The following is a 21,109-nucleotide window of genomic DNA, read 5'->3' as shown; positions in this document are numbered from 1 at the left end:
TCAGCATCCTGAACCAGGACAGGACAGTCACATGCAAATACCCCAGCCTTCAGCATCCTGAACCAGGACAGAGTCACATGCAAATACCCCAGCCTTCAGCATCCTAAACCAGGACAGAGTCACATGCAAATACCCCAGCCTTCAGCATCCTAAACCAGGACAGAGTCACATGCAAATACCCCAGCCTTCAGCATCCTAAACCAGGACAGAGTCACATGCAAATACCCCAGCCTTCAGCATCCTAAACCAGGACAGAGTCACATGCAAATACCAGCCTTCAGCATCAGGACAGTCACATGCAAATACCCCAGCCTTCAGCATCCTAAACCAGGACAGTCACATGCAAATACCCCAGCCTTCAGCATCCTAAACCAGGACAGAGTCACATGCAAATACCCCAGCCTTCAGCATCCTAAACCAGGACAGAGTCACATGCAAATACCCCAGCCTTCAGCATCATAAACCAGGACAGAGTCACATGCAAATACCCCAGCCTTCAGCATCATAAACCAGGACAGAGTCACATGCAAATACCCCAGCCTTCAGCATCATAAACCAGGACAGAGTCACATGCAAATACCCCAGCCTTCAGCATCCTAAACCAGGACAGAGTCACATGCAAATACCCCAGCCTTCAGCATCCTGAACCAGGACAGAGTCACATGCAAATACCCCAGCCTTCAGCATCCTAAACCAGGACAGAGTCACATGCAAATACCCCAGCCTTCAGCATCCTAAACCAGGACAGAGTCACATGCAAATACCCCAGCCTTCAGCATCCTGAACCAGGACAGAGTCACATGCAAATCACCTTCAGCATCCTGCCAGGACAGAGTCACATGCAAATACCCCAGCCTTCAGCATCCTGAACCAGGACAGAGTCACATGTGAAAACACGATAACATATCTCTGTCTTATTAGAACCCAAGTGAGTGAACGGTATGTCTCTGTTCATCTCTTCGGTAAACACAAGTGAAGTGCAATAAGACAGTGTGGCGTGTGAAGAGCCAAATCATTTTCAAATAACTGTGCCTAATCTAGTGAGACAGAGGCAAAAATACTGGTGGACCTAGGAGAGAGAGGGTAAGCATGTCAGCTACTCCACCAGGCAGGACAAGGTGGCAGAAAACGATAGTCAAGGACATGGCACCCTGATGATGATGATGAATCTAGCTACGAATCTCTTTGGCAAATATATCAAACTTTCACATGTTTTATTAGAAGCAGCACTGCAGACACTGCCATTCCCTCAGCACAATAACAAATACAGCTACAGTGCAATCAGCCACATTGTGTTACCAACGGACAGCAGAAGAATAGACCATTTCAGGAAGACATTAAAGTGAATTCTGAACCATTCAGGCAGCTACCATCGACAGTTTCTTTCGTTATTCATTTCTTTCAGTTCTATTTAAGCTTGAATGTCGATGCGTTCCAGGATGCCATTAACAGACTGTGAAATGTGTGATGTGTGAGAGAGTGCCTTCGTGCAATTGCACTGTTTTTATAATGTTTATACACAGCTTGAATGCTGATGATGCAGACTTCGGCAGCTTGTTGCTAAATGGATCTGTGTCATTATGTAAATGACTATTTATTTTTCTTCACAGTTCAAGCTGTACTGCGTTTAGCTGCTTGCCTTCTATCCAGAAGCTCTGCAGGCTGGATTGTGGGTGTTTATCCCCAGCAGCTTGTGGGTGTTTATCACCCAAACGTTTTTACAATAGAAGTTATTCAATCTCAAGCCCAGATCTGAGATGAGTCGAATGATTGCTTTGTGCCAGAGCTGCTCTAGTTAGACCAGGGAATGTAGAAGCCAGGACTGAAGATATCAGTTGAAAACCTGACTCTGCTGGAATGCTGCCCCCCCACTCCACCAAGATACTGGCAGTCTGGGTTGGGGGGGTCTGCTAAATAAATCATTCTGTTGCAATTTAAGTGTGAAGGATTAGATCTCTGGGAAGGCAAGAAGCCCTCCATAATAACAACATCTGAGACGCCAACAGTGGCACACACAGCAAAAAAAGTCGAACATTTCCTATGTTTCCTTTTTGATGTTGCTTCTGAATTCCAGACTCCTGAACGGTCAGCAGACACCAAATGCTACCCTCTCCATAGGACCCTGTCTTAGCCATGAGGGCATCAGGCAGAGGGGATACCCTTTCAAACAACGTGTTTGATTGTAGTTCTCAGTATCAGAACAGAGAAAACAGCTTGTTAAACAGAGACGTTGTGTTGGAGTGGTGGTATAGTGGACGCAAATAAAAATGTAATTCGATAACTACCAGTAAACCGATTTAATTAAAAGTGCCTAATTATCTCTCTAACATCAACAGGCAGTAAAATCTGACAGCAAAGGAAGTCCAAGTGCAGCTGCACGTTTTCTATTGCATGTTGCTTTCTGCCAAGTCGCTTGTCGAACACCCTCAGCCGTCATGGACTACCACCTCACTGTGAGTTTCCAGAGCTGACAGGAGCTGGAGCAACGCAGCCGTGTGACATTGCAGTCAAAGAGAAGAGGGACAACCCAATCTCACTGCCTCTTAGCGAGGACTGCCGTGGGGGGTGTTTCAGCCTTCTGCCTTGGAGAAACGGTCCCTTACCCAGTACAGACATTTTAAGAACATGAGTGTGATCCTGACATTTGCCACGAAAGATAAAGATATTCAGGACTGTTCTGATATAATGAAGGAATCCAATTTCCCTGGTTCCATTGTGTTTTTGATTTCATCTCAGGTTTGCTGGATCCAGAGGGACCTGAATGCCGGGCCACCCACCCAGTCATCTCCAATGGAATATTCCAGCCTAATCATGCCCTGAGCCACTCACCCAGTCATCTCCAATGGAATATTCCAGCCTAGCCATGCCCTGAGTCGCTCACCCAGTCAACACAGTGACAGCAACAAAGTACTGTATAGTAATGAATCATCATATTGCTGGTCCATTTTTTGTATTAATATATTTCCAGAAAGAACAACCTCTGGTAAGCCATCTCACTTGACTCTGTGGCCTCCTCCCGGTCCCTTGTTTTCCTTTCTGCTTCCTCGGCTGGCCTGGATGTTCCATGGCTGTAGTGATATAAAAAGTGATGATGGTGGTAGTGGTGATGATGACGATGGTGGTGATGATGGTGATGACTATGGTGACGATGGTGGCGATGGTGGTAGTGGTGATGATGATGGTGGCGATGATGAGGAGGATGACTGTGGTAATGATGATGACGATGGTGGTGATGACAGTCTTATTCATTGATGTTGTCTAACTCTTTTGAAGGGACTCCACGTCAGACCAAAGAAGGAGGTGAGACTGGGCTTGGATGGGGATCAAAGGAGGGACTGGCATGATCAGGAAGCCATCAGGAGAGACGCAGCTCGCTCAGGTAGCCTGGCGGGAGTTTTTCATTTGCTGTTGTATAATATGAAGAAGCCAGTGCTGCTCAAGTACAAAGTGTGTAACAGTAGGTGGGTTGTGTTTGCATTGTAGGAGATGGAGAGCAAGGAAAGCCTTTCCCCTTGACTGATGCAGATCGAGAGGACCAGGCCTACAGGGAGAATGGATTCAATATCTACGTGAGCGACCGGATCTCCGTGAACCGCTCCATACCGGACATCAGACACCCAAAGTAAGTCTGAGTTGGAGACATGTCCTGATGCACAGGTAAGAATTTTAAAGAATAGTGTGGTAAGGTGAAGCATATTAATAGACATGGTAAATACATAGTAAAAGCATGGGGCAAAAATACCGTGCTAATCCTTTTCCAAGGGTGTAAAGAGATAGAGAATTATTCCAGGTGTAAGCTAGAGCTTTTAGTGAATGAAATCCCGAATGAGGGGAATGCCAAAGAGTCCATCGACAGTATTTCACCAGATCACTTTTCTTTTTCTTCTTGACAGCATTCCAGCGGCTCTAACAGAATCTTTCAGATAATGGTTTGAGAGCTGTGATGTAGGTGCTGGCCCTGTTGTCTGTCGAGATATTGATTGTCTGTAGTCAGGCTTTGCTTCAGTAATGCATGGAGGGGGGGGGTTGGTACTATGAAGAAGTAGTTCAGGGATTGTAATAAAACTCCAATTGCATAGCGATTTGATCCACTGCTGGTTTTACTTTGTGTTTAATAAGACACCCCTGACCTTGTTAACTTCACACACTGGGGCTAATCAAGCTTGTAGTAAAACCTGGAATGGGTGAGAGTGCTGTGCAATAGGAGTTTTATTTCCATCCCTGCAGTTCAATTCATACTTACTATATATTGTTGCAGCTGCAGAACGAAGCTGTACTTGGAAAAGCTGCCCAATACAAGCATCATAATCCCGTTTCACAACGAGGGCTGGTCGTCCCTGCTGCGCACAGTGCACAGTGTGCTGCACCGCTCTCCCCCGCAGCTCCTCGCTGAGATCATACTAGTGGACGACTTCAGCGACAAAGGTGAGAGGCAGACCTGCATCCCTTATTCGACCAGTCATGTGACTACATCTCCAACACTTCTCGTGAACAGTTAGTGAGCTGATAATCGTTATTGCATTGTGACACATGGCAGCGATAGGACTTGCATTGCTAAAGCACACTGCTTCTTCTCATTGAACTGCTTGCAAAGCTCTGTTCCCAGAATCCCAGATATTTTAAAGATGGAAGTCTCCCATCTTTTTTACTTGCATCGTTTGTTATTGCTGCGTCCGCTCGTGACATAAGTAGCGCAGGCCGTGGTGTTCTGTGACACGTCCTCTGTGTAATCAACGTCAAAGCCGTTTACAACGCGTTCCTAGGCGCTTTAGAAGCAGATCCTTCAATCGTATGGAGTGAAATGATTAGGTTTGAGCTTTTAATTCAGTTATAGTGTCTATTAACACTCTGGTCAGAGGAGAGAGCTGTTAATGGCATTTGAGATTTTATCTATGCGAGTCGGTCGATATTGAGATGTAGTGCAGACAATATTTTTTACGGTGAATTGATTTTTATCTTTAGTGAAGAGTGCTGCTTTGTTTAAGACTGCCTGTCCCGAATCACATGTACTACAGAAGCCACTTTGATCCTGTTATCCTTCTCATGGCTTCTGTGGAGCATTGTTTGCTTTGTTTCTGGGTTCAATTATATTGATTTGATGTAGTTTTTATATAACGTTAATATACAGAAGGTCTGTCTCTGAAGAGTCATAACCTTTGTTGCTAATGAGAATCTACTTAATTTCTTTTGTATTAATAAAATAATGGTCTCTTAACATGGGGTGGTCCACTGATGAAGGATGTGTTTGCGTGTGCTCTGTGTCTTTTTGATCAATGCATGTTAGTGTTTCATGTTGCCATGCATGTGTCGATCACCCTGTTAACACTGCCTCTGTAACCTAGGCAGTGAAAGCGTTGGGAACGAACTTGCTTGTCCTCCCCAGTCACGTGGTAGACATGTACTGCAGTGATTGGAGTATTATTTAGGTGCTGTGTGAGGAGGAGTGTGTCAGAGTAGCTCAATCACTTCTGTTGTTTTAAAAGAAAAAGATGGTTGTGTTGAAGTCATTCTGAAATATCAATGATGCCAAAAAATAAACATTTAATTACATTTGAACTACCTTAATCATAGGAAAACATGTTTCTTGTTTATTAGCAGGAAGTTTATTTAGGAGCTTGCAAATCAATTGAGTGTGTTTTCATGTTGAAGTGAAGGTAAAATGCTATAAGAAAGGTGAAAGTATCAGTTAATGGTATTTTGGTGTGTGTGTGTGTGTGTGTGTGCGTGATGTAATCGATTAAATCAAGCAGCCCCTTCTAGGCTTGGACTGCCGTACTTGCCAGCCAGCCTCCCTTCATTCAGCTCTGAATCCTCAGGCAGCAAATCCTCACGATTAGCACCCAGGCCAGTAGCCTGCAGGTCTGACTTCAGATCAAACAAAGAAGAAAGAACAGGATCCTGGGGCCAGGCTGCTGTAAAACAAACAGGTGTGTTTGTTTTGCACAGCAATCACATGCTTCATGTGCACATGAACGGGAGGAGAAATCTGTTACCTGAAACGCTACAGGACCTGCTCATTACATAGGGAGAGAACGCTACAGGACCAGCTCATCACACTGGGAGAGAACGCTACAGGAACAGCTCATCACACAGGGAGAGAACGCTACAGGAACAGCTCATCACACGGGGAGAGAACGCTACAGGACCAGCTCATCACACGGGGAGAGAACGCTACAGGAACAGCTCATCACACGGGGAGAGAACGCTACAGGAACAGCTCATCACACGGGGAGAGAACGCTACAGGAACAGCTCATCACACGGGGAGAGAACGCTACAGGAACAGCTCATCACACGGGGAGAGAACGCTACAGGAACAGCTCATCACACGGGGAGAGAACGCTACAGGAACAGCTCATCACACAGGGAGAGAACGCTACAGGAACAGCTCATCACACTGGGAGAGAACGCTACAGGAACAGCTCATCACACGGGGAGAGAACGCTACAGGAACAGCTCATCACACGGGGAGAGAACGCTACAGGAACAGCTCATCACACGGGGAGAGAACGCTACAGGAACAGCTCATCACACGGGGAGAGAACGCTACAGGAACAGCTCATCACACGGGGAGAGAACGCTACAGGAACAGCTCATCACACGGGGAGAGAACGCTACAGGAACAGCTCATCACACGGGGAGAGAACGCTACAGGAACAGCTCATCACACGGGGAGAGAACGCTACAGGAACAGCTCATCACACGGGGAGAGAACGCTACAGGAACAGCTCATCACACGGGGAGAGAACGCTACAGGAACAGCTCATCACACGGGGAGAGAACGCTACAGGAACAGCTCATCACACGGGGAGAGAACGCTACAGGAACAGCTCATCACACGGGGAGAGAACGCTACAGGAACAGCTCATCACACGGGGAGAGAACGCTACAGGAACAGCTCATCACACGGGGAGAGAACGCTACAGGAACAGCTCATCACACGGGGAGAGAACGCTACAGGAACAGCTCATCACACGGGGAGAGAACGCTACAGGAACAGCTCATCACACGGGGAGAGAACGCTACAGGAACAGCTCATCACACGGGGAGAGAACGCTACAGGAACAGCTCATCACACGGGGAGAGAACGCTACAGGAACAGCTCATCACACGGGGAGAGAACGCTACAGGAACAGCTCATCACACGGGGAGAGAACGCTACAGGAACAGCTCATCACACGGGGAGAGAACGCTACAGGAACAGCTCATCACACGGGGAGAGAACGCTACAGGAACAGCTCATCACACGGGGAGAGAACGCTACAGGAACAGCTCATCACACGGGGAGAGAACGCTACAGGAACAGCTCATCACACGGGGAGAGAACGCTACAGGAACAGCTCATCACACGGGGAGAGAACGCTACAGGAACAGCTCATCACACGGGGAGAGAACGCTACAGGAACAGCTCATCACACGGGGAGAGAACGCTACAGGAACAGCTCATCACACGGGGAGAGAACGCTACAGGAACAGCTCATCACACGGGGAGAGAACGCTACAGGAACAGCTCATCACACGGGGAGAGAACGCTACAGGAACAGCTCATCACACGGGGAGAGAACGCTACAGGAACAGCTCATCACACGGGGAGAGAACGCTACAGGAACAGCTCATCACACGGGGAGAGAACGCTACAGGAACAGCTCATCACACGGGGAGAGAACGCTACAGGAACAGCTCATCACACGGGGAGAGAACGCTACAGGAACAGCTCATCACACGGGGAGAGAACGCTACAGGAACAGCTCATCACACGGGGAGAGAACGCTACAGGAACAGCTCATCACACGGGGAGAGAACGCTACAGGAACAGCTCATCACACGGGGAGAGAACGCTACAGGAACAGCTCATCACACGGGGAGAGAACGCTACAGGAACAGCTCATCACACGGGGAGAGAACGCTACAGGAACAGCTCATCACACGGGGAGAGAACGCTACAGGAACAGCTCATCACACGGGGAGAGAACGCTACAGGAACAGCTCATCACACGGGGAGAGAACGCTACAGGAACAGCTCATCACACGGGGAGAGAACGCTACAGGAACAGCTCATCACACGGGGAGAGAACGCTACAGGACCTGCTCATCACATGGGCAAATGAGAGATTCGGCCACACATGCGATTCACTTAAAACAGTAAGAGAAAAGGAACATGCAGCCACACTGGTAAAGTTCAGGAGACTTTTTAGAAGTTGTTTTTAAGATATTAATTAAAGCACAAAGTGGTCTAACATTTTCACACAACTAGTGTTTCTATATTACTGATTTACTGAGCGAAATTTCAAATTCTCAAATTCATTCAGGTAGGTATAAAAGGATATAAATGGCATGTCTTGGTGTTCTGATGCATTTGCACACTGCCTGAAATATAATATTTTTTTTTACTCTAGATGGACTGTGCTGTTAAACTTCCTTTCTTTCTCTGAGTTTGTAGCTCTTCGAACTCCTTCTGCTCTTCTGCTTGTCTTGTTCTTCACATTGATGCCGCTCAATAATTTACTGTTTGCTGTCTCTGCTGTTGCAAGTCATGATTTGATAATGAAGTCAGGAGCCCTTGATATTTATATTGTATGTGTCGTCTAGTTTTCAACTGATTGACAGTGTTCTGTTCTGTTCTGGAACGTTCCCTTCTTGTTGCAGGATGCCAGTGTTCTGTTCTAGAACGTTCCCTTCTTGTTGCAGGATGCCAGTTTTCTGTTCTAGAACGTTCCCTTCTTGTTGCAGGATACCACAGTGTTCCATAATTCCATGAATAAATAAAGCGTCTTTTCTCATTTCAAATGTGCTCGGGCATCACTGGGTTAATACTGCAGTTGGCATTGTCTTCACTGTGTTATCCTGGCTTCTGTCGAGCAAGGTTGTCTAAATAGCGCTCTCATGTGAGACTTTGATCCCATTGGTTACTTCCTCCATTCTATAGATCCGATACTGAGGAGCAGGTGAGCCAGTGTCATCATGCTCTGTATATCTGGCTTTGCTCTTCTCTTGAGCCTTTAACCTCCCTCTGCAGACTCTTCACTTTTCAAACCTGCTACACTGATAGTATTTCAGTATTTCAACTTCTGCACTTCCACAAGCTGAGCCTATGAATAGTGGAGCAGGGCAGTCCAGTCTGTTTTATATTAGCTATTCTAATAAGAGGAGGGCTAGGAGCTGTCCCTGGGTCTGTGCTGCAGAGTGCTTTAGTCTCGGAAGCAAAGGATCTTGTAACAGTACGTCTGACCCGTCACCAGACGAGAATGTTCTAATCGGGTTGAAACCTGACGTCTTTTGTATAGAGTTGGTCTCTGGATAGCTGAATGGCCACCAATGATCTTGAATATACAGACATATTTAAAGATGTTACTCTGATTTCTGTGGGTTAAATTGGTTTGGTAAAATGTCCATAGCATTATTCCTTAGGTACGTTCTTTCCATCTCTGGGTGCCAGTCTGGGTGCTTGCCAGGGCTCGGTGCTTCCCGGGTCTAGGTGCTTGCCAGGGCTTGGTGCCTCATGGTGTTTTTTGTTCTAAAGTGACAGAGTGGCCTTTTTAAAAGTGATTTCTAAGAAGCTATTAGACACAGCACCTGGCTCTGCCTCTAGTTTGAGCTCAGTGCGGCTCAGCATCTTATCAAAAGTATGGAATTCCTGCCTTTGTTTATTTTTCTCCTTGATGTGCTTTCTGGACTATAAACTTTCCCATCTCCTCCATGCAGCCCCGACAGTAGCCTGGGCAGCATCCAGTCCTTCATTGACTGGTCCCGTAGGCGGTGAATCTGCCTGCTGTACTGCGTGCCCTTCTGGGGGTGGTGCAGATTTCACACGAATCTGGTGTTGATGGTTAATTACAGTCCACAGAGGCTAGTACTGGGAATTGCTGCAGGCTTATCAACACAATCCACTGGAGGCAGATTTAATATTTTTTCTAGCGGATAGCTTTATTATTTGCAGGAAAAGTTTTTAAAATGTGTCAAACCGAGAAGAAAGCGACCCTGTTTTGCACTCCCACATTTGAACACGTTGTTAGTCTATTTCCATGTTTTTGATCTCTCCATCAGGCCTGGCTTGATTTAATGAAAACCCCGTCTCCTGCAGAGATGGCTGAAGATTGCGGCTCTGGTTTTGAATCTTCTCATTCGGGAGATCTCTGAGCTCAGCTCATTATCAGCTCCTTGGCTCGCAGGGGAGCGTCTGGCTCTTCAGAGGCAATAATTGAATGTTGAATCTGCTCAGATTGTGTTGATATTCGCGACCGTGCTGCAGCGCAGAGATTTCTGTTCCATATGTGGTTACGCAGTAGTTTAATTAATTTCTACATGTGTAGCTCGCGCAAATGTGTTATTATTAAGCAGATAACAAGCAGGTAATATAGTGTGAGAATGGAAGACAGGATGGCATGACTCCTTTTGTTTTCATTTTCCATGATAAGTTTTCTCCGGTGCTGTGAGATTAGGTGGAATTCTGTCTCTGCCTATCTCATGCCCCCTGACAGTAACTCAGAATAGGCAAAACTGCACTCAATCCTGACAGACAAGAGTAAGAAGAGACAAGGAATTGATGTGAAAATCCTCCACTCTCATAGGTTTGCAAATCTAAATATATTGTGCAGGGATACGAAGATAATAAAATAATCTTACACTAACTGAAGTCTTGTTCACCCTGCCTGTGGTATGCTGAGTCTCGCCATTTGGTGATCAGCTTTTTAGAAAATGACACTAATAATGAAACAGCTGGCACTTGAGTATCCAAAACCTGATTGTTTAAATCCCAGGATTATCCACAAAAATGACCCCTCGTAATACAAAAGCAACCGCCGTCTTGAAAAAAACTGCACCTTGTTTTTTCAATTTCTTTTCGTTTTTATGTAAAAAATAATAACCTCACCAACTGTCACAGATGTGGCAATAGCTTTAAAAAAAAAAAAAGAGAAGATTTAAAAAGTGTGTATGTCCTTTACCTACTGCCTGTGTCGACTGACTCTCTCACGCGCTCACAATCACACACTGATATCTCTACCATTCTCCACAGATTGAGTTTATACAATAGGCTGTACAGCGTGGTAGCTTTCTCTAGTGGTCAGGATATATTTTAACATTGTTACATTAACTAGCTCTACTTACTTTACAATAAAACACCCGTCTATCAGCAGTTGAAAGGGAGCTACACCTGTGCTTGCGCAGAGACGATGTGCCAGTTTTGTTCACAAAAACATGACCGGTTTTACAAGCAAGGAATCCCATCAAATGTTCATTATTTTCATTCCAAAAGAATTCCACACTTGTGATTCGCCTCTCGCAGTGTTATTCGCTACATGATGTAACCTGCGCTATCTTTTGTTTCACCTTGTCCACAGGCATTTTTAATGTCACCAAAACAGAGAACACTGCTTAGTCAGCTGACTGCTGCCTAATCGCACCCTGCTCTGGCGCAGGAAATGCATTGACTTTCTAATACTGTAGTGGATGGTACGTTATGTGAATCCACGTGCCTGTACTGTGGACAAAAGTCATCTTTTTACTTTTTAACCAAACTGCAATTTCTAAACTACATTGTCGTCAACATTTTCCATGACCTTGATTTTTCTTTTTTCTGTGGCTGATCATTGAGTCGGGTGCTTTCAGAGAATCCATGCGCAGCTTTGAATGTTCGGAGTCTGAACGGGAGACAGAAATAAAACCAGGAGGGGGGGGGGGCTTGGAAAGGAACATTAATTAACACCCAGGGACTTTGTGCCACTGTGACAGAAAAGAAAGAGACACAATAAAGACGTGCTTCTCACTCTAGATCCTTTCCTTCTCCGACAGTGAGTTGTAGGCATGCTGGCAGCGCTCTGGGAGACAAGTTAGGCTGTACAAATGGCATCTTGACAATAAAAACAGAAATTCAGAAATTCATTGTTATTTCGCAATTTCATTAATCTGTTTCACATTTGGCTTTGAAGTACTTAAAAAATAGATGGTGAGTAAGTAGATTCAAGAAAATGCACAGAGTCCTTTTCTTCAATCAGTTGCCAGGTTTATTGAAATATGCAGGGAGTCTGGTCCCAGGTACAGGACATACAGAACTCAAAATTACAATGCTTGCGTGACATTAAATACCCTTCTGTATAGATGGTCCACCTCCCCTTTCTCTGACATTAACCAATGGTCAAGGTAATTTAATTTATTGTGTGAGTGTTAATGTGTGTGTGTCTGTGTGTGTGGTCTAGTGTGACAACCTCTGAACTCAGTGCATTCTTCACACTCCTGGAGACAAAAGGTCCATACATCTGCCTTTTGTTATCTCCTTGCGACCCCCATTGATGCCAGTGGGATTATCTCTTTTGATCTCTCTGAAGTCTAGAGCCTGTTCCCTTCTAGTCCACAGCATTGTTATCTCATTAGCTTGCAGTCATTGTTGGGCAGTTTGTAGACGCATCGTCTCTATCAGTGGTTAGCAGTACATGCAATTTGAACCAAACAGTCTGCTATCTGCAATATTAGTCTCTTTTCAGAAAAGAACACCAGTATAGCTCTGCTAGTCCACATGCGTAGCAAACCCCTAATCAATTCTCAATCCATGTTTTCCAACAGGCTTTAAAAAGGCTCCAGAGGAGTCTGACTAAGAGTAATGAAACGTGTTTCTTAAACAAAAGCAGAATATTTTGGTGAATATGGCAGCAGGGCATGGACACGTGCGTGTGTGTGTCCCACTGCCCCGCCCCCCCCCAGCTCTGTCCTGTTCTTACCCGCAGCCCTGTCCTGAACTCCATTTGCAGTCAGAAGGAAGATATTGATTCATTTGAGATGCTGGCCTGCTCAACAGCTCTGATACGAGGCTGCCACCAGATGCTTTTGCAGAATGTGCCTGATTGTACAATTGATTTGTTTTCTATGCAGGAGTTTAACATGTTTGTTTATTGATTTGTCAGGATTCTGTCGCAAGAAGATTTCAAGACTCAGTTAGGGTAAATGCACTTGAATTTACTGCAGTGGATAGGTCAGAGAGTTTGGAAAGCTGTCAAATCTCAGATGTAGCACAAAGACAGTTTTTTGTATTTATTTATTCCCAGTAATGCAATGAAACTCAGCTGGGTCTGTGCTCTTGTTCTTGTTCTAAAACTAACAGCTGTATTTCTTATTCTGGGTGGCCATGATTCTGGTTCTGATAGCTTTAACAATACAGAGCAGAGCAGGACTGGAGCACCCTGCAAAGGCACTATTTCTGTATTTATTGATTTTATGGATTTATTGATTTATGTATGTAGGTATGTATTAATTTATGTGTGTGTATAGATGGATGGATTCATGCATTTCATTATTGTCGCTCTTCCTCTCCCATGACCAGAACACTTGAAGGCTGCTCTGGAGGACTACATGGTCCGCCTGCCCAAGGTGAGGATCGTCCGCACCAAGAAGAGGGAGGGCTTGATCCGGACGCGGCTGCTCGGGGCCTCTGTGGCCATCGGGGGAGTGATCACCTTCCTGGACTCGCACTGCGAGGCCAATGTCAACTGGCTGCCCCCTCTCCTTGGTACGCACCCCGAGTGCTCCCCTCGGCCGCCAATTTCAAAGAAACCATTTGAGATGCAGACTTCAGATTTGACCGCTGTATAAACATCCTGTTACATTACATTGATACCATGATATAATCATGAAACTTTTCTTGTTTCTGTGTGCCGTACTCAAACCACTGATGTGTCAGTAAATTCAGTTTCGCCATTTAACTACACGCTCATGGTTTGTGAATACAGACCCACATGTCTGTATCCTGCAGTAACATCTGCATTACAGAGTAGCCCAGTTCAATCTAGTTTGTGTGCTTGCACGTATAATCCTGTTCTACCAAGATCACTTCTGAAAACTTCAGCATTTACCTTCCCCATCCCGTTCTCTTGACTGCAGACAGGATAGCCCAGAACCGGAAGACGATAGTGTGCCCCATGATCGATGTGATCGACCACGACAACTTCGGCTATGAAACCCAGGCAGGAGACGCCATGCGAGGAGCCTTCGACTGGGAGATGTACTACAAACGCATCCCTATTCCCTCGGAGATCCAGAACAGTGACCCCAGCGAGCCTTTCGAGTGAGTGGAGAGAGACGCGCGCTCTGCGCTCATGTCCTGTTGTTGTTGTTGTTATTATTATTATTATTATTATTATTATTATTGTTGATCTTCAGAGGTCAAAGTATTGGGAGAGGCACACACAATTTACAATACCAATTTAATTAATAGACAATTCAACAAAAGACAAGTTTTACTGGGTGTTTCAGAACTGCATTAATTGTAAATGGAAATTTACACAGTCAGAATATGTGTCCATTATTCCTCCTTGGTTATTGTGTGATGCTCTTCCATTCTTCTTCATCACTGGGCTATTAAACTCTTCTTGACTTTTATATCAGGACATTCAGAAGACGCAAATGCATGATGACCTCATATGAGTTCAAAGCATTTTTCCATTCGTATTGGAAGTGGTTTTAGTGCCACTTTTAGTGTGTTAATGAGTGCTCTAATAGCACAGTGCAAACAGACCTGGGAGAGACAGCATTGTGTTAATGACTGCTCTAATGGCACAGTGCAAACAGACCTGGGAGAGACAGCATTGTGTTAATGAGTGCTCTAATGGCACAGTGCAAACAGACCTGGGAGAGACAGCATTGTGTTAATGACTGCTCTAATGGCACAGTGCAAACAGACCTGGGAGAGACAGCATTGTGTTAATGAGTGCTCTAATGGCACAGTGCAAACAGACCTGGGAGAGACAGCATTGTGTTAATGACTGCTCTAATAGCACAGTGCAAACAGACCTGGGAGAGACAGCATTGTGTTAATGACTGCTCTAATGGCACAGTGCAAACAGACCTGGGAGAGACAGCATTGTGTTAATGACTGCTCTAATAGCACAGTGCAAACAGACCTGGGAGAGACAGCATTGTGTTAATGACTGCTCTAATAGCACAGTGCAAACAGACCTGGGAGAGACAGCATTGTGTTAATGACTGCTCTAATGGCACAGTGCAAACAGACCTGGGAGAGACAGCATTGTGTTAATGACTGCTCTAATGGCACAGTGCAAACAGACCTGGGAGAGACAGCATTGTGTTAATGACTGCTCTAATGGCACAGTGCAAACAGACCTGGGAGAGACAGCATTGTGTTAATGACTGCTCTAATGGCACAGTGCAAACAGACCTGGGAGAGACAGCATTGTGTTAATGACTGCTCTAATAGCACAGTGCAAACAGACCTGGGAGAGACAGCATTGTTTTACCAGGAGCTCATTCTCATTAATTTCTAAACATTTTTTACAGGGCTCTTGAAAATTGTAAAACGCAGTCTTTTTTACACTTTGATTCATGTAATTGCTTCTAATTGCAACATTATGCTTGGGCTGCTAGTTGTTGTTGTTGATGATCATGAAGAATTATTTTGATCAGTTCAAAGCTCAGCATCTCTAACTAGGAAGGCATATTTGCACAAACAGACCTGGGAGAGACAGCATTTGTTAATGACTGCTCTAATGGCACAGTTAAACAGACCTGGGAGAGACAGCATTGTGTTAATGACTGGCTATGGCACAGTGCAAACATCCTGGGAGAGACAGCATTGTGTTAATGACTGCTCTAATGGCACAGTGCAAACAGACTCGGAGAGACAGCATTGTGTTAATGACTGCTCTAATACACAGTCAAACAGACCTGGGAGAGACAGCATTGTGTTAATGACTGCTCTAATAGCACAGTGCAAACAGACCTGGGAGAGACAGCATTGTGTGTAATGAGCTCTCCTCTCTGTGTGTTTACTGGGTCTCTCGGTAAAGAGCTCTCCTCTGTGTGTGGTTTTCACTGGGTCTCTCAGTAAAGAGCTCTCCTCTAATGTGTTTTCACTGGGTCAAAAAGAGCTCTCCTCTCTGTGTGTTTTCATTGGGTCTCTCGGTAAAGAGCTCTCCTCTTTGTGTGTTTTCACTGGGTCTCTGTAAAGAGCTCTCCTCTCTGTGTGGTTTTCACTGGGTCTCTCGGTAAAGAGCTCTCCTCTCTGTGTGTTTTCTACTGGGTCTCTCTTAAAGAGCTCTCCTCTCTGTGTGTTTTCACTGGGTCTCTGGGTAAAGACAGCTCCTCTTAATGTGTTTTCACTGGGTCAGTCTCTGTAAAGAGCTCTCCTCTCTGTGTGTTTACTGGGTCTCTCGGTAAAGAGCTCTCCTCTCTGTGTGTTTTCACTGGGTTTCTCTGTAAAGAGCTCTCCTCCTGGGTCTCTCAGTAAAGAGCTCTCCTCTCTGTGTTTTCACTGGGTCTCTCGGTAAAGAGCTCTCCTCTCTGTGTGTTTTCACTGGGTCTCTCAGTAAAGAGCTCTCCTCTCTGTGTGTTTTCACTGGGTCAGGTAAAGAGCTCTCCTCTCATTAATTTCTAAACTGGGTTTTCTCTGGGTCTCTCGGTAAAGAGCTCTCCTCTTTGTGTGTTTTCACTGGGTCTCATCAGTAAAGAGCTCTCCTCTCTGTGTGTTTTCACTGGGTCTCTCGGTAAAGAGCTCTCCTCTCTGTGTGTTTTCACTGGGTCATGAAGAATCTATTTTGAAAGAGCTCTCCTCTCTGTGTGTTTTCACTGGGTCTCTCATAAAGAGCTCTCCTCTCTGTGTGTTTTCACTGGGTCTCTCAGTAAAGAGCTCTCCTCTTGTGTGTTTTCAATGGGTCTCTCAGTAAAGAGCTATGCTCTCTGTGTCATCCTCTCGCTTTCTCTGTGTGTTTTCACTGGGTCTCTCAGTAAAGAGCTCTCCTCTCTGTGTGTTTTCACTGGGTCTCTCGGTAAAGAGCTCTCCTCTCTGTGTGTTTTCACTGGGTTAAAGAGCTCTCCTCTCTGTGTGTTTTCACTGGGTCTCTCGGTAAAGAGCTCTCCTCTCTGTGTGTTTTCACTGGGTCTCTCGGTAAAGAGCTCTCCTCTCTGTGTGTTTTCACTGGGTCTCTCGGTAAAGAGCTCTCCTCTCTGTGTGTTTTCACTGGGTCTCTCGGTAAAGAGCTCTCCTCTCTGTGTGTTTTCACTGGGTCTCTCGGTAAAGAGCTCTCCTCTCTGTGTGTTTTCACTGGGTCTCTCAGTAAAGAGCTCTCCTCTCTGTGTGTTTTCACTGGGTCTCTCGGTAAAGAGCTCTCCTCTCTGTGTGTTTTCACTGGGTCTCTCGGTAAAGAGCTCTCCTCTCTGTGTGTTTTCACTGGGTCTCTCAGTAAAGAGCTCTCCTCTCTGTGTGTTTTCACTGGGTCTCTCAGTAAAGAGCTCTCCTCTCTGTGTGTTTTCACTGGGTCTCTCGGTAAAGAGCTCTCCTCTCTGTGTGTTTTCACTGGGTCTCTCAGTAAAGAGCTCTCCTCTCTGTGTGTTTTCACTGGGTCTCTCGGTAAAGAGCTCTCCTCTCTGTGTGTTTTCACTGGGTCTCTCGGTAAAGAGCTCTCCTCTCTGTGTGTTTTCACTGGGTCTCTCGGTAAAGAGCTCTCCTCTCTGTGTGTTTTCACTGGGTCTCTCAGTAAAGAGCTCTCCTCTCTGTGTGTTTTCACTGGGTCTCTCGGTAAAGAGCTCTCCTCTCTGTGTGTTTTCACTGGGTCTCTCGGTAAAGAGCTCTCCTCTCTGTGTGTTTTCACTGGGTCTCTCGGTAAAGAGCTCTCCTCTCTGTGTGTTTTCACTGGGTCTCTCGGTAAAGAGCTCTCCTCTCTGTGTGTTTTCACTGGGTCTCTCGGTAAAGAGCTCTCCTCTCTGTGTGTTTTCACTGGGTCTCTCGGTAAAGAGCTCTCCTCTCTGTGTGTTTTCACTGGGTCTCTCAGTAAAGAGCTCTCCTCTCTGTGTGTTTTCACTGGGTCTCTCGGTAAAGAGCTCTCCTCTCTGTGTGTTTTCACTGGGTCTCTCGGTAAAGAGCTCTCCTCTCTGTGTGTTTTCACTGGGTCTCTCGGTAAAGAGCTCTCCTCTCTGTGTGTTTTCACTGGGTCTCTCGGTAAAGAGCTCTCCTCTCTGTGTGTTTTCACTGGGTCTCTCAGTAAAGAGCTCTCCTCTCTGTGTGTTTTCACTGGGTCTCTCGGTAAAGAGCTCTCCTCTCTGTGTGTTTTCACTGGGTCTCTCGGTAAAGAGCTCTCCTCTCTGTGTGTTTTCACTGGGTCTCTCGGTAAAGAGCTCTCCTCTCTGTGTGTTTTCACTGGGTCTCTCGGTAAAGAGCTCTCCTCTCTGTGTGTTTTCACTGGGTCTCTCGGTAAAGAGCTCTCCTCTCTGTGTGTTTTCACTGGGTCTCTCGGTAAAGAGCTCTCCTCTCTGTGTGTTTTCACTGGGTCTCTCTGTAAAGAGCTCTCCTCTCTGTGTGTTTTCACTGGGTCTCTCGGTAAAGAGCTCTCCTCTCTGTGTTTTCACTGGGTCTCTCGGTAAAGAGCTCTCCTCTCTGTGTGTTTTCACTGGGTCTCTCGGTAAAGAGCTCTCCTCTCTGTGTGTTTTCACTGGGTTTCTCTGTAAAGAGCTCTCCTCTCTGTGTGTTTTCACTGGGTCTCTCGGTAAAGAGCTCTCCTCTCTGTGTGTTTTCACTGGGTCTCTCGGTAAAGAGCTCTCCTCTCTGTGTGTTTTCACTGGGTTTCTCGGTAAAGAGCTCTCCTCTCTGTGTGTTTTCACTGGGTCTCTCAGTAAAGAGCTCTCCTCTCTGTTTTCACAGGTCCCCTGTCATGGCCGGGGGATTGTTTGCTGTTGATAGAAAGTGGTTCTGGGAACTCGGGGGATATGACACTGGTCTCGAGATCTGGGGAGGAGAGCAGTATGAGATCTCATTCAAGGTAGGTCTGCATCCTCAAAGTGAAGGCGTCGTGTTCATCGGGCTCAGACGTGCCCAGCTGAAACGGGCAGTTTTGTGGACTTGCACTTATTTGGCTCTGTTTTATTCTCTTAATTCAAATGGAGTGTTTTCCTCGTTTTTGTACAGCACGATAAATGGCTGTGATCGGCAGCATGACGTTGAGTCATGCTGTGCAGAGTTGTCCCAGGAATTTGTCTCTTAACAAAGTCCTTTCTCCTGTAGGGATAGTAATGGGAGTGGAAGACAAGAGTCTAATAAGAGCTCTTTAATCCTCTTCCAGACATGCAGAGATTGACTCCCTGTCTTTATTTAGAAGGTGTTTCCTGGGGTTCGATAGAGTTGCTGCTTTTCCATTCCTAACACATAGACGAAGGGACAGGGCTGCACTAATTACACTTGTCCTGTTGCTGTGCTCTCTGCAGGTGTGGATGTGTGGTGGCCGCATGGAGGATATCCCCTGCTCCAGGGTGGGGCACATCTACAGGAAGTATGTCCCCTACAAGGTTCCTGGGGGTGTCAGCCTGGCCAGGGTAAGCCAGCATTTATCAGTCGAATGTTTTCAATCAGTCTGTTCTTTAGCGTGACCTCCTGATCGTTTTAAGTACAAAGAGTCGGACAAACACAAAACCACGATGGTGAAGTTTGTACGTGCGCTTCTCTGCTAAATAAGCGCCGCCTGATTAGGAGCTGCACAGATTTCATGTCGAGATGAAAAGTTCCTGTTTCATTAGACACACATTGTAAAGAAACCGTGCAGAGTTGAGATTGAACTCCTAGACAAAGCTGTGCAGAGTTGAGATTGAGCTCCTAGATGAAGCTGTGCAGAGTTGAGATTGAACTCCTAGACGAAGCTGTGCAGAGTTGAGATTGAACTCCTAGACGAAGCTGGGCAGAGTTGAGGTTGAACTCCTAGACGAAGCTGGGCAGAGTTGAGATTGAACTCCTAGACGAAGCTGTGCAGAGTTGAGATTGAACTCCTAGACGAAGCTGTGCAGAGTTGAGATTGAACTCCTAGATGAAGCTGTGCAGAGTTGAGATTGAACTCCTAGACGAAGCTGTGCAGAGTTGAGATTGAACTCCTAGACGAAGCTGTGCAGAGTTGAGATTGAACTCCTAGACGAAGCTGTGCAGAGTTGAGATTGAACTCCTAGACGAAGCTGTGCAGAGTTGAGATTGAACTCCTAGACGAAGCTGTGCAGAGTTGAGATTGAACTCCTAGACGAAGCTGTGCAGAGTTGAGATTGAACTCCTAGACGAAGCTGTGCAGAGTTGAGATTGAACTCCTAGACGAAGCTGTGCAGAGTTGAGATTGAACTCCTAGACGAAGCTGTGCAGAGTTGAGATTGAACTCCTAGACGAAGCTGTGCAGAGTTGAGATTGAACTCCTAGACGAAGCTGTGCAGAGTTGAGATTGAACTCCTAGACGAAGCTGTGCAGAGTTGAGATTGAACTCCTAGACGAAGCTGTGCAGAGTTGAGATTGAACTCCTAGACGAAGCTGTGCAGAGTTGAGATTGAACTCCTAGATGAAGCTGTGCAGAGTTGAGATTGAACTCCTAGACGAAGCTGTGCAGAGTTGAGATTGAACTCCTAGACGAAGCTGGGCAGAGTTGAGATTGAACTCCTAGACGAAGCTGTGCAGAGTTGAGATTGAACTCCTAGACGAAGCTGTGCAGAGTTGAGATTGAACTCCTAGACGAAGCTGTGCAGAGTTGAGATTGAACTCCTAGACGAAGCTGTGCAGAGTTGAGATTGAACTCCTAGACGAAGCTGTGCAGAGTTGAGATTGAACTCCTAGACGAAGCTGGGCAGAGTTGAGGTTGAACTCCTAGACGAAGCTGGGCAGAGTTGAGGTTGAACTCCTAGACGAAGCTGGGCAGAGTTGAGATTGAACTCCTAGACGAAGCTGGGCAGAGTTGAGATTGAACTCCTAGACGAAGCTGGGCAGAGTTGAGATTGAACTCCTAGACGAACTGGGCAGAGTGGAGGTTGAACTCCTAGACGAAGCTGGGCAGAGTTGAGATTGAACTAGACAAGTTCAGATTGAAACAGACAGGACTGTATTGCAGTGTGTTTAATTCATTTCAAAGCAGACCGTTCTTATGAATGCAGGGTGCTGATGTGTCAGGGATGCAGTGTGAATGGGACCAGTGATGCTGGCTTCCCATGTTGCACCTGTTACCACACTGACAGGCTGTGTCTGGTGCTGTTTGCAGGCTTGCTCTGCAGGTAATGTCAGTGCGTCTGCACTCCCTGTTGTGTGCTGCTGCTTTCACTCCCCTGAGCACAGGTTAGCTGAAACTCCTGTTTAGTGTTGCACTGTTATGCAGATATCC

The 21,109-nt window shown here is 46.0% G+C and overlaps 1 protein-coding gene across 1 annotated transcript in view; it reads left to right on the top strand.

Moving 5' to 3' along the window:
* Positions 1-21,109, top strand: part of LOC121297375 (polypeptide N-acetylgalactosaminyltransferase 10-like) — a 34,003-nt gene that overhangs the window by 6,384 nt on the left and 6,510 nt on the right. Inside the window, exons 2-8 of the mRNA XM_041223662.1 lie at positions 3,274-3,379; positions 3,484-3,622; positions 4,259-4,425; positions 13,312-13,497; positions 13,869-14,052; positions 18,637-18,754; positions 19,197-19,304. Coding sequence (XP_041079596.1) covers positions 3,274-3,379; positions 3,484-3,622; positions 4,259-4,425; positions 13,312-13,497; positions 13,869-14,052; positions 18,637-18,754; positions 19,197-19,304 — 1,008 coding nt within the window. The remainder of the gene's footprint in view (positions 1-3,273; positions 3,380-3,483; positions 3,623-4,258; positions 4,426-13,311; positions 13,498-13,868; positions 14,053-18,636; positions 18,755-19,196; positions 19,305-21,109) is intronic.

Source organism: Polyodon spathula, chromosome 22 (assembly GCF_017654505.1).
Source record: "Polyodon spathula isolate WHYD16114869_AA chromosome 22, ASM1765450v1, whole genome shotgun sequence".
In the NCBI taxonomy this organism is placed as follows: domain Eukaryota; kingdom Metazoa; phylum Chordata; class Actinopteri; order Acipenseriformes; family Polyodontidae; genus Polyodon; species Polyodon spathula.
The sequence above is the reverse complement of the archived record's forward strand: the minus strand, read 5'-3'. Positions and strand labels throughout refer to the sequence as shown.